The 15427-nt window shown below is 35.6% G+C and overlaps 1 protein-coding gene across 1 annotated transcript in view; it reads left to right on the top strand.

The window, feature by feature from the left end:
- SPATA1 (spermatogenesis associated 1) overlaps positions 1-15427 on the top strand; it is a gene marked incomplete at its 3' end in the record, with an annotated part of 37413 nt that overhangs the window by 5416 nt on the left and 16570 nt on the right. The window contains 4 exon segments of the mRNA XM_082656403.1: positions 8930-8983; positions 9075-9306; positions 11261-11374; positions 12125-12186. Coding sequence (XP_082512529.1) covers positions 8930-8983; positions 9075-9306; positions 11261-11374; positions 12125-12186 — 462 coding nt within the window.

Here is a 15427-nt window from a genome sequence, read left to right as displayed (position 1 = left end):
GAGCATTTAGTCCATTTACATTTAAGGTAATTATCGATATATATGTTCCCATTCCCATTTTCTTAATTGTTTTGGGTTCGTTATTGTAGGTCTCTTCCTTCTCTTGGGTTTCTTGCCTAGGTAAGTTCCTTTAGCATTTGTTGTAGAGCTGGTTTGGTGATGCTGAACTCTCTCAGCTTTTGCTTGTCTGTAAAGGTTTTAATTTCTCCATCAAATCTGAATGAGATCCTTGCTGGGTAGAGTAATCTTGGTTGCAGGTTTTTCTCCTTCATCACTTTTAATATGTCCTGCCACTCCCTTCTGGCTTGCAGAGTTTCTGCTGAAAGATCAGCTGTTAACCTTATGGGGATTCCCTTGTGTGTTATTTGTTGTTTTGCCCTTGCTGCTTTTAATATGTTTTCTTTGTATTTAATTTTTGACAGTTTGATTAATATGTGTCTTGGCGTATTTCTCTTTGGATTTATCCTGTATGGGACTCTCTGTGCTTCCTGGACTTGATTAACTATTTCCTTTCCCATATTAGGGAAGTTTTCAACTATAATCTCTTCAAATATTTTCTCAGTCCCTTTCTTTTTCTCTCCTTCTTCTGGAACCCCTATAATTCGAATGTTGGTGCATTTAATGTTGTCCCAGAGGTCTCTGAGACTGTCCTCAGTTCTTTTCATTCTTTTTTCTTTATTCTGCTCTGCAGTAGTTATTTCCACTATTTTATCCTCCAGGTCACTTATCCGTTCTTCTGCCTCAGTTATTCTGCTATTGATCCCATCTAGAGTATTTTTAATTTCATTTATTGTGTTGTTCATCATTGTTTATTTCATCTTCAGTTCTTCTAGGTCCTTGTTAAATGTTTCTTGCATTTTGTCTATTCTATTTCCAAGATTTTGGATCATCTTTACTATCATTATTTTGAAATCTTTTTCAGGTAGACTGCCTATTTCCTCTTCATTTGTTAGGTCTGGTGGGTTTTTATCTTGCTCCTTCATCTGCTGTGTGTTTTTCTGTCTTTTCATTTTGCTTATCTTACTGTGTTTGGGGTCTCCTTTTTGCGGGCTGAAGGTTCGTAGTTCCTGTTGTTTTTGGTGTCTGTCCCCAGTGCCTCTGGTTGGTTCAGTGGGTTGTGTAGGCTTCCTGGTGGAGGGTACTAGTGCCTGTGTTCTGGTGGATGAGGCTGGATCTTGTCTTTCTGGTGGGCAGGTCCACGTCTGGTGGTGTGTTTTGGGGTGTCTGTAGACTTTTTATGATTTTGGGCAGCCTCTCTGCTAATGGGTGGGGTTGTGTTCCTGTCTTGCTAGTTGTTCGGCATAGGGTGTCCAGCACTCTAGCTTACTGGTCGTTGAGTGAAGCTGGGTGCTAGCGTTGAGATGGAGATCTCTGGGAGATTTTCACCGTTTGATATTATGTGCAGCTGGAAGGCCTCTTGTGGACCAGTGTCCTGAAGTTGGCTCTCCCACCTCAGAGGCACAGCACTAACTGCTGGCTGCAGCACCAAGAGCCTTTCATCCACACGGCTCAGAAGAAAAAGTAGAAAAAAGAATTAGTAGAAGTAGAAAGAAAGAAAGAAAGGAGAGAGGGAGGGAGGGAGCAAGGAAGGAAGGAGGGAAGGAAGGAAAAAAAGAAAGAAGACCAAGTAAAATAAAATAAAGTAAGGTAAAATATAATGAGGTTATTAAAATAAGAGGGAAAAAACCCAAAAACAACGGATGGATAGAACCCGGAACAAATGGTGGAAGCAAAGCTATACAGACAAAATCTCACAGAGAAGCATACACGTACACACTCAGAAAAAGAGGAAAAGAGGAAAAAATCATAAATCTTGCTCTCAAAGTCCACCTCCTCAATTTGGGATGATTCGTTGTCTGAAGGAGGGAAGGAAGGAAAGAAAGAATGAAGATAAAGTAAAATAAAATAAGGTTATTAAAATAAAAAGTAATTGTTAAGAAAAACAAACAGGACGGATAGAACCCTCAGACAAATGGTGGAAGCAAAGCTATACAGACAAAATCTCACACAGAAGCATAAGCATACACACAAAAAAAGGAAAAGGGGAAAGAATAATAAATCTTGCTCTCAAAGACCACCTCCTTAATTTGGGATTATTCGTTGTCTATTCATGTATTCCACAGATGTAGGGTACATCAAGTTGATTGTGGAGCTTTAATCCGCTGGGGGGAGGGAGGGGCACGGAGTGCGGGGCGGGCCTGCGGTGGCAGAGGCCAGCGTGACGTTGCGCCTGCCCGAGGCGCGCCGTGCGTTTTCCCATGGGAGTTGTCCCTGGATACCGGGACCCTGGCAGTGGCGGGCTGCACAGGCTCCCCCGAAGGGGGCGTGGATAGTGACCAGTGTTCACACACAGGCTTCTTGGTGGAGGTAGCAGCGGCCTTAGCGTCTCATGTCTGTCTCTGGGGTCCGCACTTTTAGCCGCGGCTCTCGCCTGTCTCTGGAGCTCCTTCAAGCAGTGTTCTTAATCCCCTCTCGTCGCGCACCAGGAAATAAAGAGGGAAGAAAAAGTCTCTTGCCTCTTCGGCAGGTCCAGACTTTTCCCCGGCAGGTCCAGACTTTTCCCCCGGACTCCTTCCCGGCTAGCCACAGCGCACTAACGCCCTGCAGGCTGTGTTCACGCTGTCAACCTCAGTCCTCCCCCGGTGCTCCGACTGAAGCCTGAGCCTCAGCTCCGCCCCGGCGGGTGAGCAGACAAGCCTCTCGGCTGGTGAGTGCCGGTCGGCCCTGATCCTCTGTGCTGGAATCTCTCCGCTTTGCCCTCCGCACCCCTGTTGCTGTGCTCTCCTCCGCGGCTCCGAAGCTCCCCCGCTCCGCCACCCTCAGTCTCCGCCCGCGAAGGGGCTTCCTAGTGTGTGGTAACGTTTCCTCCTTCACAGCTCCCTCCCACTGGTGCAGGACCCGTCCCTATCCTTCCGTCTCTGTTTATTCTTTTTTCTTTTACCCTACCCAGTTACGTGGGGGGTTTCTTGCCTTTTGGGAGGTCTGAGGTCTTCTGCCAGCGTTCAGTAGGTGTTCTGTCGGAGTTGTTCCACGTGTAGATGTATTTCTGGTGTATCTGTGGGGAGGAAGGTGATCTCCGCGTCTTCGTACCTTTAGTTCTAGTTTCTCTCACTAGAATAGAGAACTACTCTTCCATTCCCTGAGTGTTATCCTCTCTAATCTCCAGTCTAGTAGCTTTAAATACCAACTTTATGCTAAGTATTCTCAAATTTATATCCCCATCCCAGCCCTCTTTCCCAAACTCCAGATTGATATTTTCAGCTGCCTACTTGAAATCTCCACTTGGATAACCAATAGACAGCTGAAACTCAGTATGTCTGAAACTGAACTACAGTTCTCCCCCCAGCCCAAACCCGTACTAACCATGACCTTACCCATCTCAGTTGATGGCAAATCCATCCTTTCGATATCTGAGGCCAAACACCTTGGAGTCATACATCACACCTTACTCAAACTTCACTTCTTGGACTCTAGCTTCAAATTATATACAAAATCTGACCACTTCCCATCACCTATATTGCTAGCATGTTAGTCTGAGCCACTATCACCTCACACTTTAATTATTGAAATAACTCTATAACAGGTTCCATTTTCTTGTCCCTTATAGTCTGTTCTATTATCCCTTTAATAATTATTAAATATACAAATATTTGGGAGTAGAGCATTATGTATGCCCAAATGTGAAGTAATATGTAATACAGGGTATTATGAAGTGTTCTTACCCCAGTTGATTAACATGTGTCAGTTGAGGGCTATAAAGTCAACTGTTTACAGGAGAGAGAAGGATTGGAGAAATAAGTTAAATGACACCTTAGGAGTTAATAAGGTAAATTCAGAATGCAGAACAGCCTGTTAAACAATTGGTCCAGTCTCTTTAAAAAGTGCCATGAAGAGAAAAAAAAAAAGCAAGTCTGGAAAACTCTTCCAAATTAAGCTTTTTAAAAGTTGTGACAAAGGGAAGAAGGAGAGAGAGAAGGACAAATTAGAAGTACGGGATTAATCGATACACACTAGTATACATAAGATAAATAAGCAACAAGGATTACTGTAAAGCACAGAGAATTATATTCAATGTCTTATAATAACCTATAATGGAATATAATCTGAAAGAAAATAACTGAATCATTTTGCTGTATACCTGAAACTAACAAATTGTAAATCAACTATACTTCAATTAAAAAAAAAAAAAGACGTAACAACCAAATGCAATATGTTACCCTTGATTGAATTCTAGATTGAAAAAACATTCTGAGAACAGTTGGACAGTTGGCGAAATTTGTATATGGACTAGATATTAGTTGACATTAAGCAATTGTTAATTTTCTTAGATTTGTATCTGGACTATTCTATTTAAAACTGAAAACTACTCCCTCTTTTATCTTCCCAATTTCCTTGCCCTGCTCTACTTATTCTCTTTTCCCAGTACTGCCCACTTTCTGATTTGCTATATCACTTACCAGTGTTTTATATTTAATGTTTATTGTCTATGTCCCTCACAGGACTGAAACTAGTCTGAGGAAAATGAGTCACTTGCCTTTGGTGCAAAACTTAAGCAGGCACCAAAAAATTAAGTAATGAAGATAAATATTTTAATAAAAGATTTTTAAAATGAAAAACTAATGCAAAAACCTGTGACAAACAAGATATCAACATTTTAAATAGAAACAGGATCTAATAATGCTATGCCTAGCCATTTTGGAGCCTGAGGCAAAAGGCAAAATATGTGCCCGTCTGTATACCTTTTAATGTATTTTTATTATTTATTGTAAAATAGTTATTTTTATTTTTACTTACTTAAAAAATTTTTTTTAATCAAAGTATAGTTAAGTTACAATATCATGTAAGTTTCATGTATACAGCACAGTGATTCAGATATATATATATATATATATGAATATATATATTCTTTTTCAGATTCTTTTCTCTTATAGGTTATTGCATAATATTGACTATAGTTCCCTGTCCTATTTAATGTATTTTTAAAATAATAGTTTTAATAAGAATATTATTGATGGATTTACTTCCATTAAAGCCAGGATAAAGTTGGGTTTTGATATAAATAGAATGTTTAACCTTAAAATGATGTTGTGAGTTTTAATACAGGCTTTCAAAATTTTCAATATTTTTTCAACTATGTTGTTCTGGAAAAAGTTAACCATTAAGAAATGTATTTTGGGGCTTCCCTGGTGGCGCAGTGGTTGAGTGAGAGTCCGCCTGCCGATGCAGGGGACGCGGGTTCGGGCCCCGGTCTGGGAGGATCCCACATGCCGCGGAGCGGCTGGGCCCGTGAGCCATGGCCGCTGAGCCTGCGTGTCCGGAGCCTGTGCTCCGCAACGGGAGAGGCCACAACAGTGAGAGGTCCACGTACTGCAAAAAAATAAATAAATAAATAAAAAGATGTTAAGAGCCATTGTCATTTCCTATAAAAATTACTAATGTTAATATAAGGTCATATTTACTTAAAATTTAAAAAATGTTTCTCACTTAGTATCATAGAGTATAATCATTTCAATGCTTTGACTTTTAATATACATGAATAGCAAACTTTCATTAGACTAAAAGATAAGCCTTTATTTGCTGTAATTGTTCTGTTGTAGTAATCTAAATATTCTTCCCCATAGATAAATTCTAATTGAGGTAATAAAACACTAATAGGAAAAAAGATAGTACATATAAGCACAGACAAGCTAAGCTTACAGACATGCCCTATGTGAAAACAACCATTCCTTTCCCCATCACTGGTCAGGAATAGGTTCTTCCTTGAATTCTGGGAAACAAATATTCCCCAAGCCCTAGTATTCACACTTTAGCAGGTGCTGAGAACTAGCACTTATCACAGCTGTGTTAGGGAGACAATATGTAAAGGATAAGGATTCTACAAGATAACACCAATGAAACTGTGTAGTTAGAGGTCAGGGAAGGTGGAAAGGTTGGTAATAAGAAAACTGATCTTGGCAATCTGGTATCCTTACTGCAAGCCACAAAACAAGCATTGTATGTTGGTATGTTAAGGAACTCTAGGACCACAGCTATGACATTGTTTCCAAGGGAAAATGTGCTCCAAGTGCCAAGTAGCCAACCTAACAAATTTTTGGCTCTTCATTTTGTTTTTTTGTGTTTGTTCAGAGGATGCATGTATTCCATGTTTATTTCAATTATGTTTTTTAAACTTAAAATTCTAGAGGACATCAGTTGATTTTTTTAACTTTAAAAATATTTTAACTGATTTTATTCTCAATTTATTCACTTGGTGGAACTTCATGTTTTTTATGTCCCTGAAGGATCTTGGAACTATCAGTTAAATACCATTTCAATAGAAGTTGTTAACAAATTAATTTTAGCTGGATTTATAAGGCAAGTATTTTGTAGTCATGTTACAATGTGCCTGAAAAAGCAATCTTTTTTTTTTCTGCAGAGAAAAATGCTTTCTGGAAATTCAAAAATTCTAAGTGAAAAGTATCTTATCCATATGATGGATCCAGTCCCTGACTTAATGAATACTATCAATAGGTAGTGCTATATAACAGTTAAAAAGTACTATAGGAACAGATGTCACTTAGCCATAGTACTGCCACCTAGAAAACAGAGTATAACCTGTGTATTACTATGGCTATACCCAAAGAGAATTAAGAGAGAAATTATCTGAAATTAGAAACCTGTTGAAGAGCTGTGAATAGCGATTAAACCAGTATATCTACAATTACTTTTTCACTGAACTATTTAAAAATAGAAACAGAATACACACACACACACACACACACACACACACACACACACACACACGTGTATATATATACATATATGCTCACTTCTGGTTTCTCATATTTATATAAGGTTTATTTCTTTAATCAATATTTTTCATATTTAAACCCTTTAAAATGCAGTATATTCCTATTCTATGCTAGTTAATGTATCATTATTATGTATTTGCTTATGCGATTATTTGTTTAACATAACTGCCATTAGACTGTAGCTCCCTGTGAGCAGGGACTTTATGTTATTCACTACTGTATTTACAACCAGTGCCTAACAAGGTGTTTAGCACTTAGAGGCATTTAAATGTTTATTGAAAAAATTAAATAATGAATGATAATGGGAAAAAAAAATTTTCCCCCAAAGTAAAACTATAAAGAAATTTGCTATGTGGAATTCTTGGGCTCAGTAGGTAGATTTAAAGTTTTTGTCATTAGAGTTCTGTTTAGTATAGCAGAATATTAATTTACTGATCATTAAGTTAGTTTTCCTTAATCAGGGAAGGAAAGGAACAACCCTCATAACTTTTTGTTCTTTTTCATGATAAGTAAAATTGCAAAATACCAATCACAGAATTCTAGATTGGAAGGAACCTAATGGCAATTTAAGCCAACTTCTAAAATGCTTCTAATATCAATATTTTATTATAATATTTTCAACAAATATTTATTGATGTTTTTCTGTATACAAAATGAGAAAAAAGAATTGACTATGGATCCTGCTCTTAAAGAATATTCAGTGTAGTGGTGAAGATAAAATACATAAATAATTAAAATAGCATACTCTGTATATTTAGAAGAAAAGGAGACTGCTTCCAGCAGGACAAGAGGGGAGATGGAGAACTTTAAGGAAAAAGTGATCATCAGTTTAGATTTTGACAGAAGAATATTTGATCTTGCAAAGATGTTGTGTGGGAGAAGCTTTCTGAGCAGAGAAAATAGAATGAGCACAGAAGTGGCAAAGGAGGCAACTCTAGGGAAAAGTGAGTGGTTTGGTTTTTACTAGAGCATTGACTGTGTGAAAGGGAATAGTAGACAACAAGTTGTAAAAGTTGTTTATTGAAGGTCTTGAATGCCAGATTAATGAATTTGGATTTTTTTTTTTTTTTTCTGAAGCTTTGGAGGTTTTGAGCAAAAGATGACATGATGAGAGCCTTAAGAAACTAGAGACAGGAATTGTAACCAGGAGACTTTTGCAGTGGTTAGGCAAGAGATAAGGAGAGTCTCAGGAACAGGCTGCCTCTCAGATTTGATCTACTACTATTTTCTCCTTGGTTCTACACTTAAGCCACAAAAATCTTCCTTTGGTCCTCACATACAGCAAACTCATTTCTATTTTATCATCTTTGTACTTGCCTGGAAATCACTTCCCCCAATTTTCAAATAGCTTGCTTCTTGTTTTCATAATTCAGTTCTCAGCTCAATTATTATCTTTCAAAAATGGCCTTCTCTGACCACCTAGTTTTCAGATATTCTTTCTCTGAATTCCTCTCTATTACCTCACTCTGTTTTATTTTCATAAATCACATATCACTATCTTAAATCACATTTATTTAATATCTGCTCTCCCAAGTAGAATATAAGCTACATGAGAGCAGGGACTTTGCATTGTTCACAGTTGTATCCCCACCACGTAGAACACTACCTAACACATAGTATACCTCAATATTTGTTGAAAGAATGAACGAATAACAAATTAACTCTATGGGATGAATATTTAGGAAATAAAGTTTACAAAGTTGGATTCTAGAACCAGATTACCTGGTTTTAAATCCCAACTTGAAAACTTCCTATTTATAAAATCTTGGGCAAGATGCTTAACCTCTCTTTGCCTCATTCTTGTCTGTGAACTACAGACAATATGTGTGCCTATCACATGGAATTGTGAGGATTAACTGAGCTTTATATGTAAAGCATTTAGAATAATGCCTGGCACATAGTAAGTCCATGCAAGTGATAGCCATAATTATTATTATTAAATGACATAGAATTTCTATCATGTTTAGTACAGTGAATAGAAATAAGATTATATTCTACGTTTTCTAGAATATAGCCTTAGTTACTAGCTTTTTGATTTGATTTTTATGTCACAGAAATATGCCGTCTGCAAAAAAGTGAGGGTAAAAGTAATTGAAAAACGTTACAGAAGCTTTAATTATTTCCTCATTTATTTCCAGGTGAAGGCAAAGCAAGAATCAGAACTGAAACTCAAATCATTTGCTCCTCCATATGTATGTAATGTGACACTTTAAACTTATACTAATTTTTTAACTTATTTTTTAAAGTGTAAACTAATTTTTTAAAATTTCCTCTATGTTTTAGGCTCTTCAATCAGAATTATATTTGCTTCCTATAATGGATCATTTAGGAAATATTTATTCAGCATCATCAGCAGTTTCTTTAGATGTGCAGCAGACTAATAATGGTGTTGCTGAGGCTGACGGAATAATACACAGACCACTTAGTGTAACTTTGTCAAAGGAAGAACCTGGAACAGATCCCAGTTGTTTAGAAAACACTTTGAAAAAGCTTCTTAACAAGAATCAGGAAGAAGGTGATTTCAACTGGAATGGGAACGACAAAGAGGTTGTTATAGTACATTTTAACAGTCAGGTCTGGGCAAATTCTGGGCACATCTAGCCTTACGAATATTGGCAGTATAAAAGGAAAGCTACAATTCAATATGGGGATTTTAAAAACTAGTTTCACCAGTTGGGAGGAAAAAAAGACAATTTAAGTACTGTTCGAAAATAAAAATAAAATCAGGGCTTCCCTGGTGGCGCAGTGGTTAAGAATCTGCTTGCCAATGCAGGGGACATGGGTTCAAGCCCTGTTCTGGGAAGATCCCACATTCCGCGGAGCAACTAAGCCCATGTGCCACAACTACTGACCCTGTGCTCTAGAGCCTGCAAAAAAAATAAAATAAAATTTAAAAAGCAAATAAAGTCAAAATACTTACAGCACTTACGTAAAGTCTACCACCTTTTATAATAGTTTCAGATAAAGTTAAGGCTAAAGGAGAAAAGAAGTTATTGTTTCATAAAATCTTGATATTATTATTATAGTTCAGAAATATCTTAGCCAGGAAAACAGTATAAAACCAAAGCAAAACAACTTTAATGTTGGGAGACATTTGTATTTCAAAGACTTTAAAATTTTTTATATGGTTACACCCACCAATTTACTGATAATTCAGTTCTTAAAAAGTGGTAGGTAATTAAAGAAATCAAAATTAAACTTATAAACATATAAATAAAGCTGGAACTACACTCTAAGAATCGATTGAAAAAAAGTCAGTTGAATTTTTTTACTTACTGCATACAGCAAATAAATTGTGATGGAAAAGCAAATATACTAAACATTTATGAATTAAATGAATTCTCCCCCAAAATAATACACTCCTTTTTCTGTGAATCTATAACATTTTATATGTACATCTACTCTAGCTCTCAAAACACTATATTTTTTCAAAAGTAAATAGACCTGCTTTCTTATTAAGTTGCATAGGTATTGAATGGTGCATTACATCATTCTCTAAACAGTTATTAGGAATAAGAGATACATGTCATATATTCCTATCAAAATGTCACTCAGAATCTACTGAGTTTTCCATTGTTGTTTGTTTTGGGGGGCAGGTGGGGGGAGTGGTATTTTACTATCAGTTTTAAACAGCTGACATATCTATTTTTTGTTCCTTTGCCTTGAATATATCTTTTTAGAAAATCCCTATTTGTTGTCTTTAAATGACTAAGTCCAGTGCCAGATAGGAAATAAGTGGTAGCAACCTGACTAAAACTAAACCAATATGGGCTTCAGGTTGCAAAATACTGTGGCAACTCTTGTAAAATGACTTTTCAAACACTAATATGACTCCAATTTTTTCTAAATTAAAAAAAATTGATTTCCCCAAGGGAAAAAAACCTGTATTAACACTACCAGGTTCACGGATCTCTTGTTCATGTAGATCATGTGGAACATTAGTGCTAATGTTTTAAAGACATTGTGTGGTTTTCTTATATGGAGAAATTCTGTTAAAATGAAGGGAGATTTTATAAATGAAAATGTATGTGAAATAACAAATGGCATTATATGCTCTGTATTTATACCCAGCACTTTCCAGAGAAGGATCCTCAGAATACTCTTTTAAAAGATGCTTTTGGCAAAAGCTTTATGAAGACAACAAAGTTTGAATAAAACCCAACTTACCCCCTCTTGCAGATTCATATTGTACATAAAAACAGAAATCCTGCCATAGGGGTGTGTGTGGGGGGGGGATTTGTGTTCTGTTAGGATTGCTTAATCCAATTTTTCCCAAACTGAATTTACCAAAGAATTCTCCTTTTGCATAAACTAAAGTTTCATGAAATTCAGTTTGGGAGAGTAAAGTTCATAGAGATTCTGAAACATGGGACAAGAGTATATAGTATGTACATAAAAAACCAAAATTGTATTTTAGTATTTTCTTAATATTATGAACTTTCTTTGCTATGGATGGGCATCATCATCAGCTGGGGGAAAAGCCACTCCAAATGCACATCAGACTGGAAATAATCAAATTGGAAATTCTGAATTGCCAGGATCACAGGAAGATTCAGATAATGATTATTTTAGCGGCAGAAAAGGTAATTAATATGGATGTTGATTCTACATGTCATAATCTAGACTATAAGAAAAAGAGTGAGATATCCAGGGTACTGTTATAAAAGACTTCTAATTAGAACAAAGATATGAGTGAAGTTAGTGACATTTTTAATTAAAATTACCTTGATTCTGATGTTTACTGTTAGATACTAATATTCCCTTCCAACATAATGAGGGATAATTGATTGCTTAAATTTATTCTGTTGTAATCCTTTTGTCATCAGGGGCAACCTAATGACAGAAAAATTTCTGTCTTCATTTGCCTTTCTTAGAATTAATTTTTCTGCCTCTTTTATATTCCTGGTTTTGAGTAAACTAATCATGTTTGAGTTTCACATTGTTATCATTTCATTCAAAATTATAGTACTTAGACAACAGTTTTGCATATAGTCTTCTGAAATTAAGATAAGGAATTTTATAAACAATTATTCACAAAAGAACTATAAGCAAAGTATGTTTACAAAATTTCCAGTTATTTTACCTTGCTATAGACATTGGACTATGATTTGAATTTAGCTATAATATAATGAAATATTATTTTATAAGTCATGCTAAATGTAGTTTATGTTGATAACTAATGAGTTTGAAAGATAATATAATGGTTTCAAGCAGACTTTAAAAATTTTTAATGTTATGTTTGTGTTTATGGAATATTAAATAAAAAACATGAAAAGTTAATATTCATGGAATCATTTTTTAATATGACTTACAAATCTGTCATTCCCCTTTAAGTCAGTTTCTTTGGAAAAATGAAGATGATAGAACTAATATCATTAGAAGAGAGGACAATCAGGTATGATTTTTAAATTTTAAAAAAATTTTATTTATCTTTTTATACAGCAGGTTCTTATTAGTTAGCTATTTTATACATATTAGTGTGTATATGTCAATCCCAATCTCCCAATTCATCCCACCACCACCACCCCCCCCCCGCCGCTTTCCCCCCTTTGTGTCCATACATTTGTTCTCTACATCTGTGTCTCTATTTCTGCCTTGCAAACCAGTTCATCTGTACCATTTTTCTAGATTCCACATATATGCATTAATATACGATATTTGTTTTTCTCTTTCTGACTTACTTCACTCTGTATGACAGTCTCTAGCTCCATCCACATCTCTACAAATGACCCAATTTTCGTTCCTTTTTATGGCTGAGTAATATTCCGTTGTATACATGTACCACATCTTCTTTATCCATTCCTCTGTTGATGGGCATTTAGGTTGCTTCCATGACCTGGCTGTTGTAAATAGTGCTGCATTTTTTTAGATGTGGTATTGCACCATAATATTTATACTGAAATTGAAATGGAACTGCAGATTAAAATGTCTTAAATTTTCTAACCTTAAATGTTAGAGAAGGGGAGATAAACCTCAAAATTCAGGAGCCTGCAAATTCAGTGAAATTTCTGGGAGTTTCATGATCTGGGACATGTTGATGTATGCCCTTTAAAGTAAAAACCAAGTTTTTGTATCTTGCCCCAGCTACCATGAAGAATGAGTCACTTGATGGACCTGTTTGGAATTTGGAGATTTACTGCATTCGGATGCATGGCTCCAATCTTTTTCTTTTTTTTTTTTAATCAAGTAATCTAAAAGACTGCCAACTTTGAGTGGGCCCAGAGCAAGAGAAGGCTCACAAGGTGATCCAAGAGGCACAGCAAGCAGTGCTGCCAGTTGTGTGCTAATATCCATCTGGTCCAGTGATGCTTGATATGTTAGAATACATATGTTGGTTGTTGGTTGTTGGTTATATATGATATGTTGGTTGGAATGCTAAATGGAGTCTGAGACAAGTCCTGAGAGGAGAATCACAGCTCAGAGCCTTTGAGTTTTGGAGCAGAGGCATGCCATATTCAGCAAATAATTGTTTTATTGTTGCTAGATATTAATAAAATATGCTGTCTTCACACTTTAAAATTTTTCCAGCTGGTGGGTGCTTAATGCTATTTCACTGTGGTTTGAATTTTCATTTCCCAGATTACCCATACAGTTGATCATATTTTTATATTTTATAGACTCCATTTTGATAACTTTTTTGGAGAACTACCTTTTCAAGTATTTCTATTGTGTTGTCTGCCATATATTTCTGATTAGTAGGAATTTTTAATATACTTTGGAGGGTAGTCCTTTGATGCTTATGTGCATTGCAAATATCTTCCCCTACTCAGTGTTTTGTCTATAATCTACATTGTTTAATATGTTGTTTAAGTGTTCCATATCCTTTTTTTTTCCTACATTTTTCTTTCTATGTCTTGGACTGAGAATAGATATATTAGAATCTTCTGTTATTAGTATTTTACATCCTTATTTTATTTTATCCTTATTTTATCCTTATCCTTTATCCTTTTATCCTTACATCTCCTGTGGTTTTTGATTTATTTAGATTTCTATGTATTATTTGGCACAAAGTTGTTCTCATGCAAATAGTAATATCATCACTTTTGCATTATGAAGTGCCCTTCTTTGACTCATTAAATGCTTTTTTGACCTGAATTCTCCCTTACTGCATATCAAGATACTAACCTCTCCTTTCTTTTTGTTTACATTTATTTGGTATACCCCTATATTCCTCCTCTACTTTTTTCCCCAACTTTTCTGAATTGCTTTGTTTTAGGTATGTCTTTAACAGACATGCTAGAGTTGGGTTTCCCTTTGTAAGCCAGTCTGAAAGTCATTTTCATTTAGTAGATGAGTTATGTCCATTTATGTTTTTGATAGGACTGATATATTTGACCTCAGATTTCTCATTTTACTTTATGTTATAGTTACTATGTGTTACTATGTGGTTTATTTGCACTCCCCCCCACTCCTGGTATTTAGGAAATCTGAATCTCATTCTAGTGTTTACCTTTATACTGATACAAATTTGTGCTAGTATTCCTAACCCTCCTTTTTCCTTTTTTTAAAATTTATGCTTCTGATTTTGATTTGTTACCTCTAAAATTATCCTCTGACTCCTATCTTTAAATTCAAGGCAATTAAAAAGTCATCTTTCCCCCTCCTTTCTCCTCTCATTTACTTTTAATTGTGTTATTTCTACTTTGTAAAAGAACAGAACATTTATGGGCTGTGCTTCTTGTCTTATCCTCCTCACCTTTGTTTTAGTCTTAGATCTATAATTAAATATGTTCAACACTTACTGCCAGTTCTTTTACACAAGATTTTTCAATCATTTCTTCATTGGGTAAAGCTCTACTTATTAAAAAAAAAAGCTCCCAGGTACGATATTCCCTTACTTCTTACATATTTAAAATTTTGTCTAGAGCAGGAATAGGCAGACAAGGCCCACAGCTTGTTTTGTGAAGCATGGGACCTAAAAATGTTTTTTACATTTTTAAAAAGTTGGAAAAAATAAGAATTATGACAAATACCATATGTGGCCCACAAAACCTAAATTATTTACTCTGAGGCCTTTTACAGAAGAAGTTTGCTTATCCCTGCTTTAGAGCCTTGGTACTTGAAGGATAGCTTGATTGGCTGTAACATCCTTGGCTTACACAATTTTTCCTTGAGTTTATTAAAATGTTGCTCTACTGATGTTTTATATGTTACTGTTAAGAAGTGTGATGCCAAACTGATTTTCTTTTCTTTGTAAATTGGCTTGGTTATTTTTGTCTGGAAGGCCAGAGGATCCCTTTAATGTGTAGTAGTTTTATCAGGCTATATTTCAGTTGAGAGTTCTAGGTCTGGTTTTTATGGGTACCCAGTGGGCCCTTTCAGTATGAAAATCAGGACTTCTTTTATTTCAAGAAATTATAACTCTAGAAAACAATATAAATAGCAGATCCATTCCATGTTTTTTTGGGTTTTTTTGTGGTTTTTTTTGAGACCTCAGTTGGTCTTATCCTAGTTCTTCTTTACCTTTTATCTCTACTACTTTCTCTATGATCTAGTTTACTATTTTCTTTATGTTTAATTTTCTTTATTCCTTTTATTTCTGTTCTCTATTATGCTTACTGTATTTTTGGTCATATCTGTTCCTTTTGGGATACCTGTTATTCATTTCTGAGACAGTTTTGTTTTTTCTTTAATTT

Source organism: Grampus griseus (genome assembly GCF_964374135.1).
Source record: "Grampus griseus genome assembly, chromosome: 1".
NCBI lineage: Eukaryota > Metazoa > Chordata > Mammalia > Artiodactyla > Delphinidae > Grampus > Grampus griseus.
This window is presented reverse-complemented; position numbering and strand designations above follow the sequence as displayed.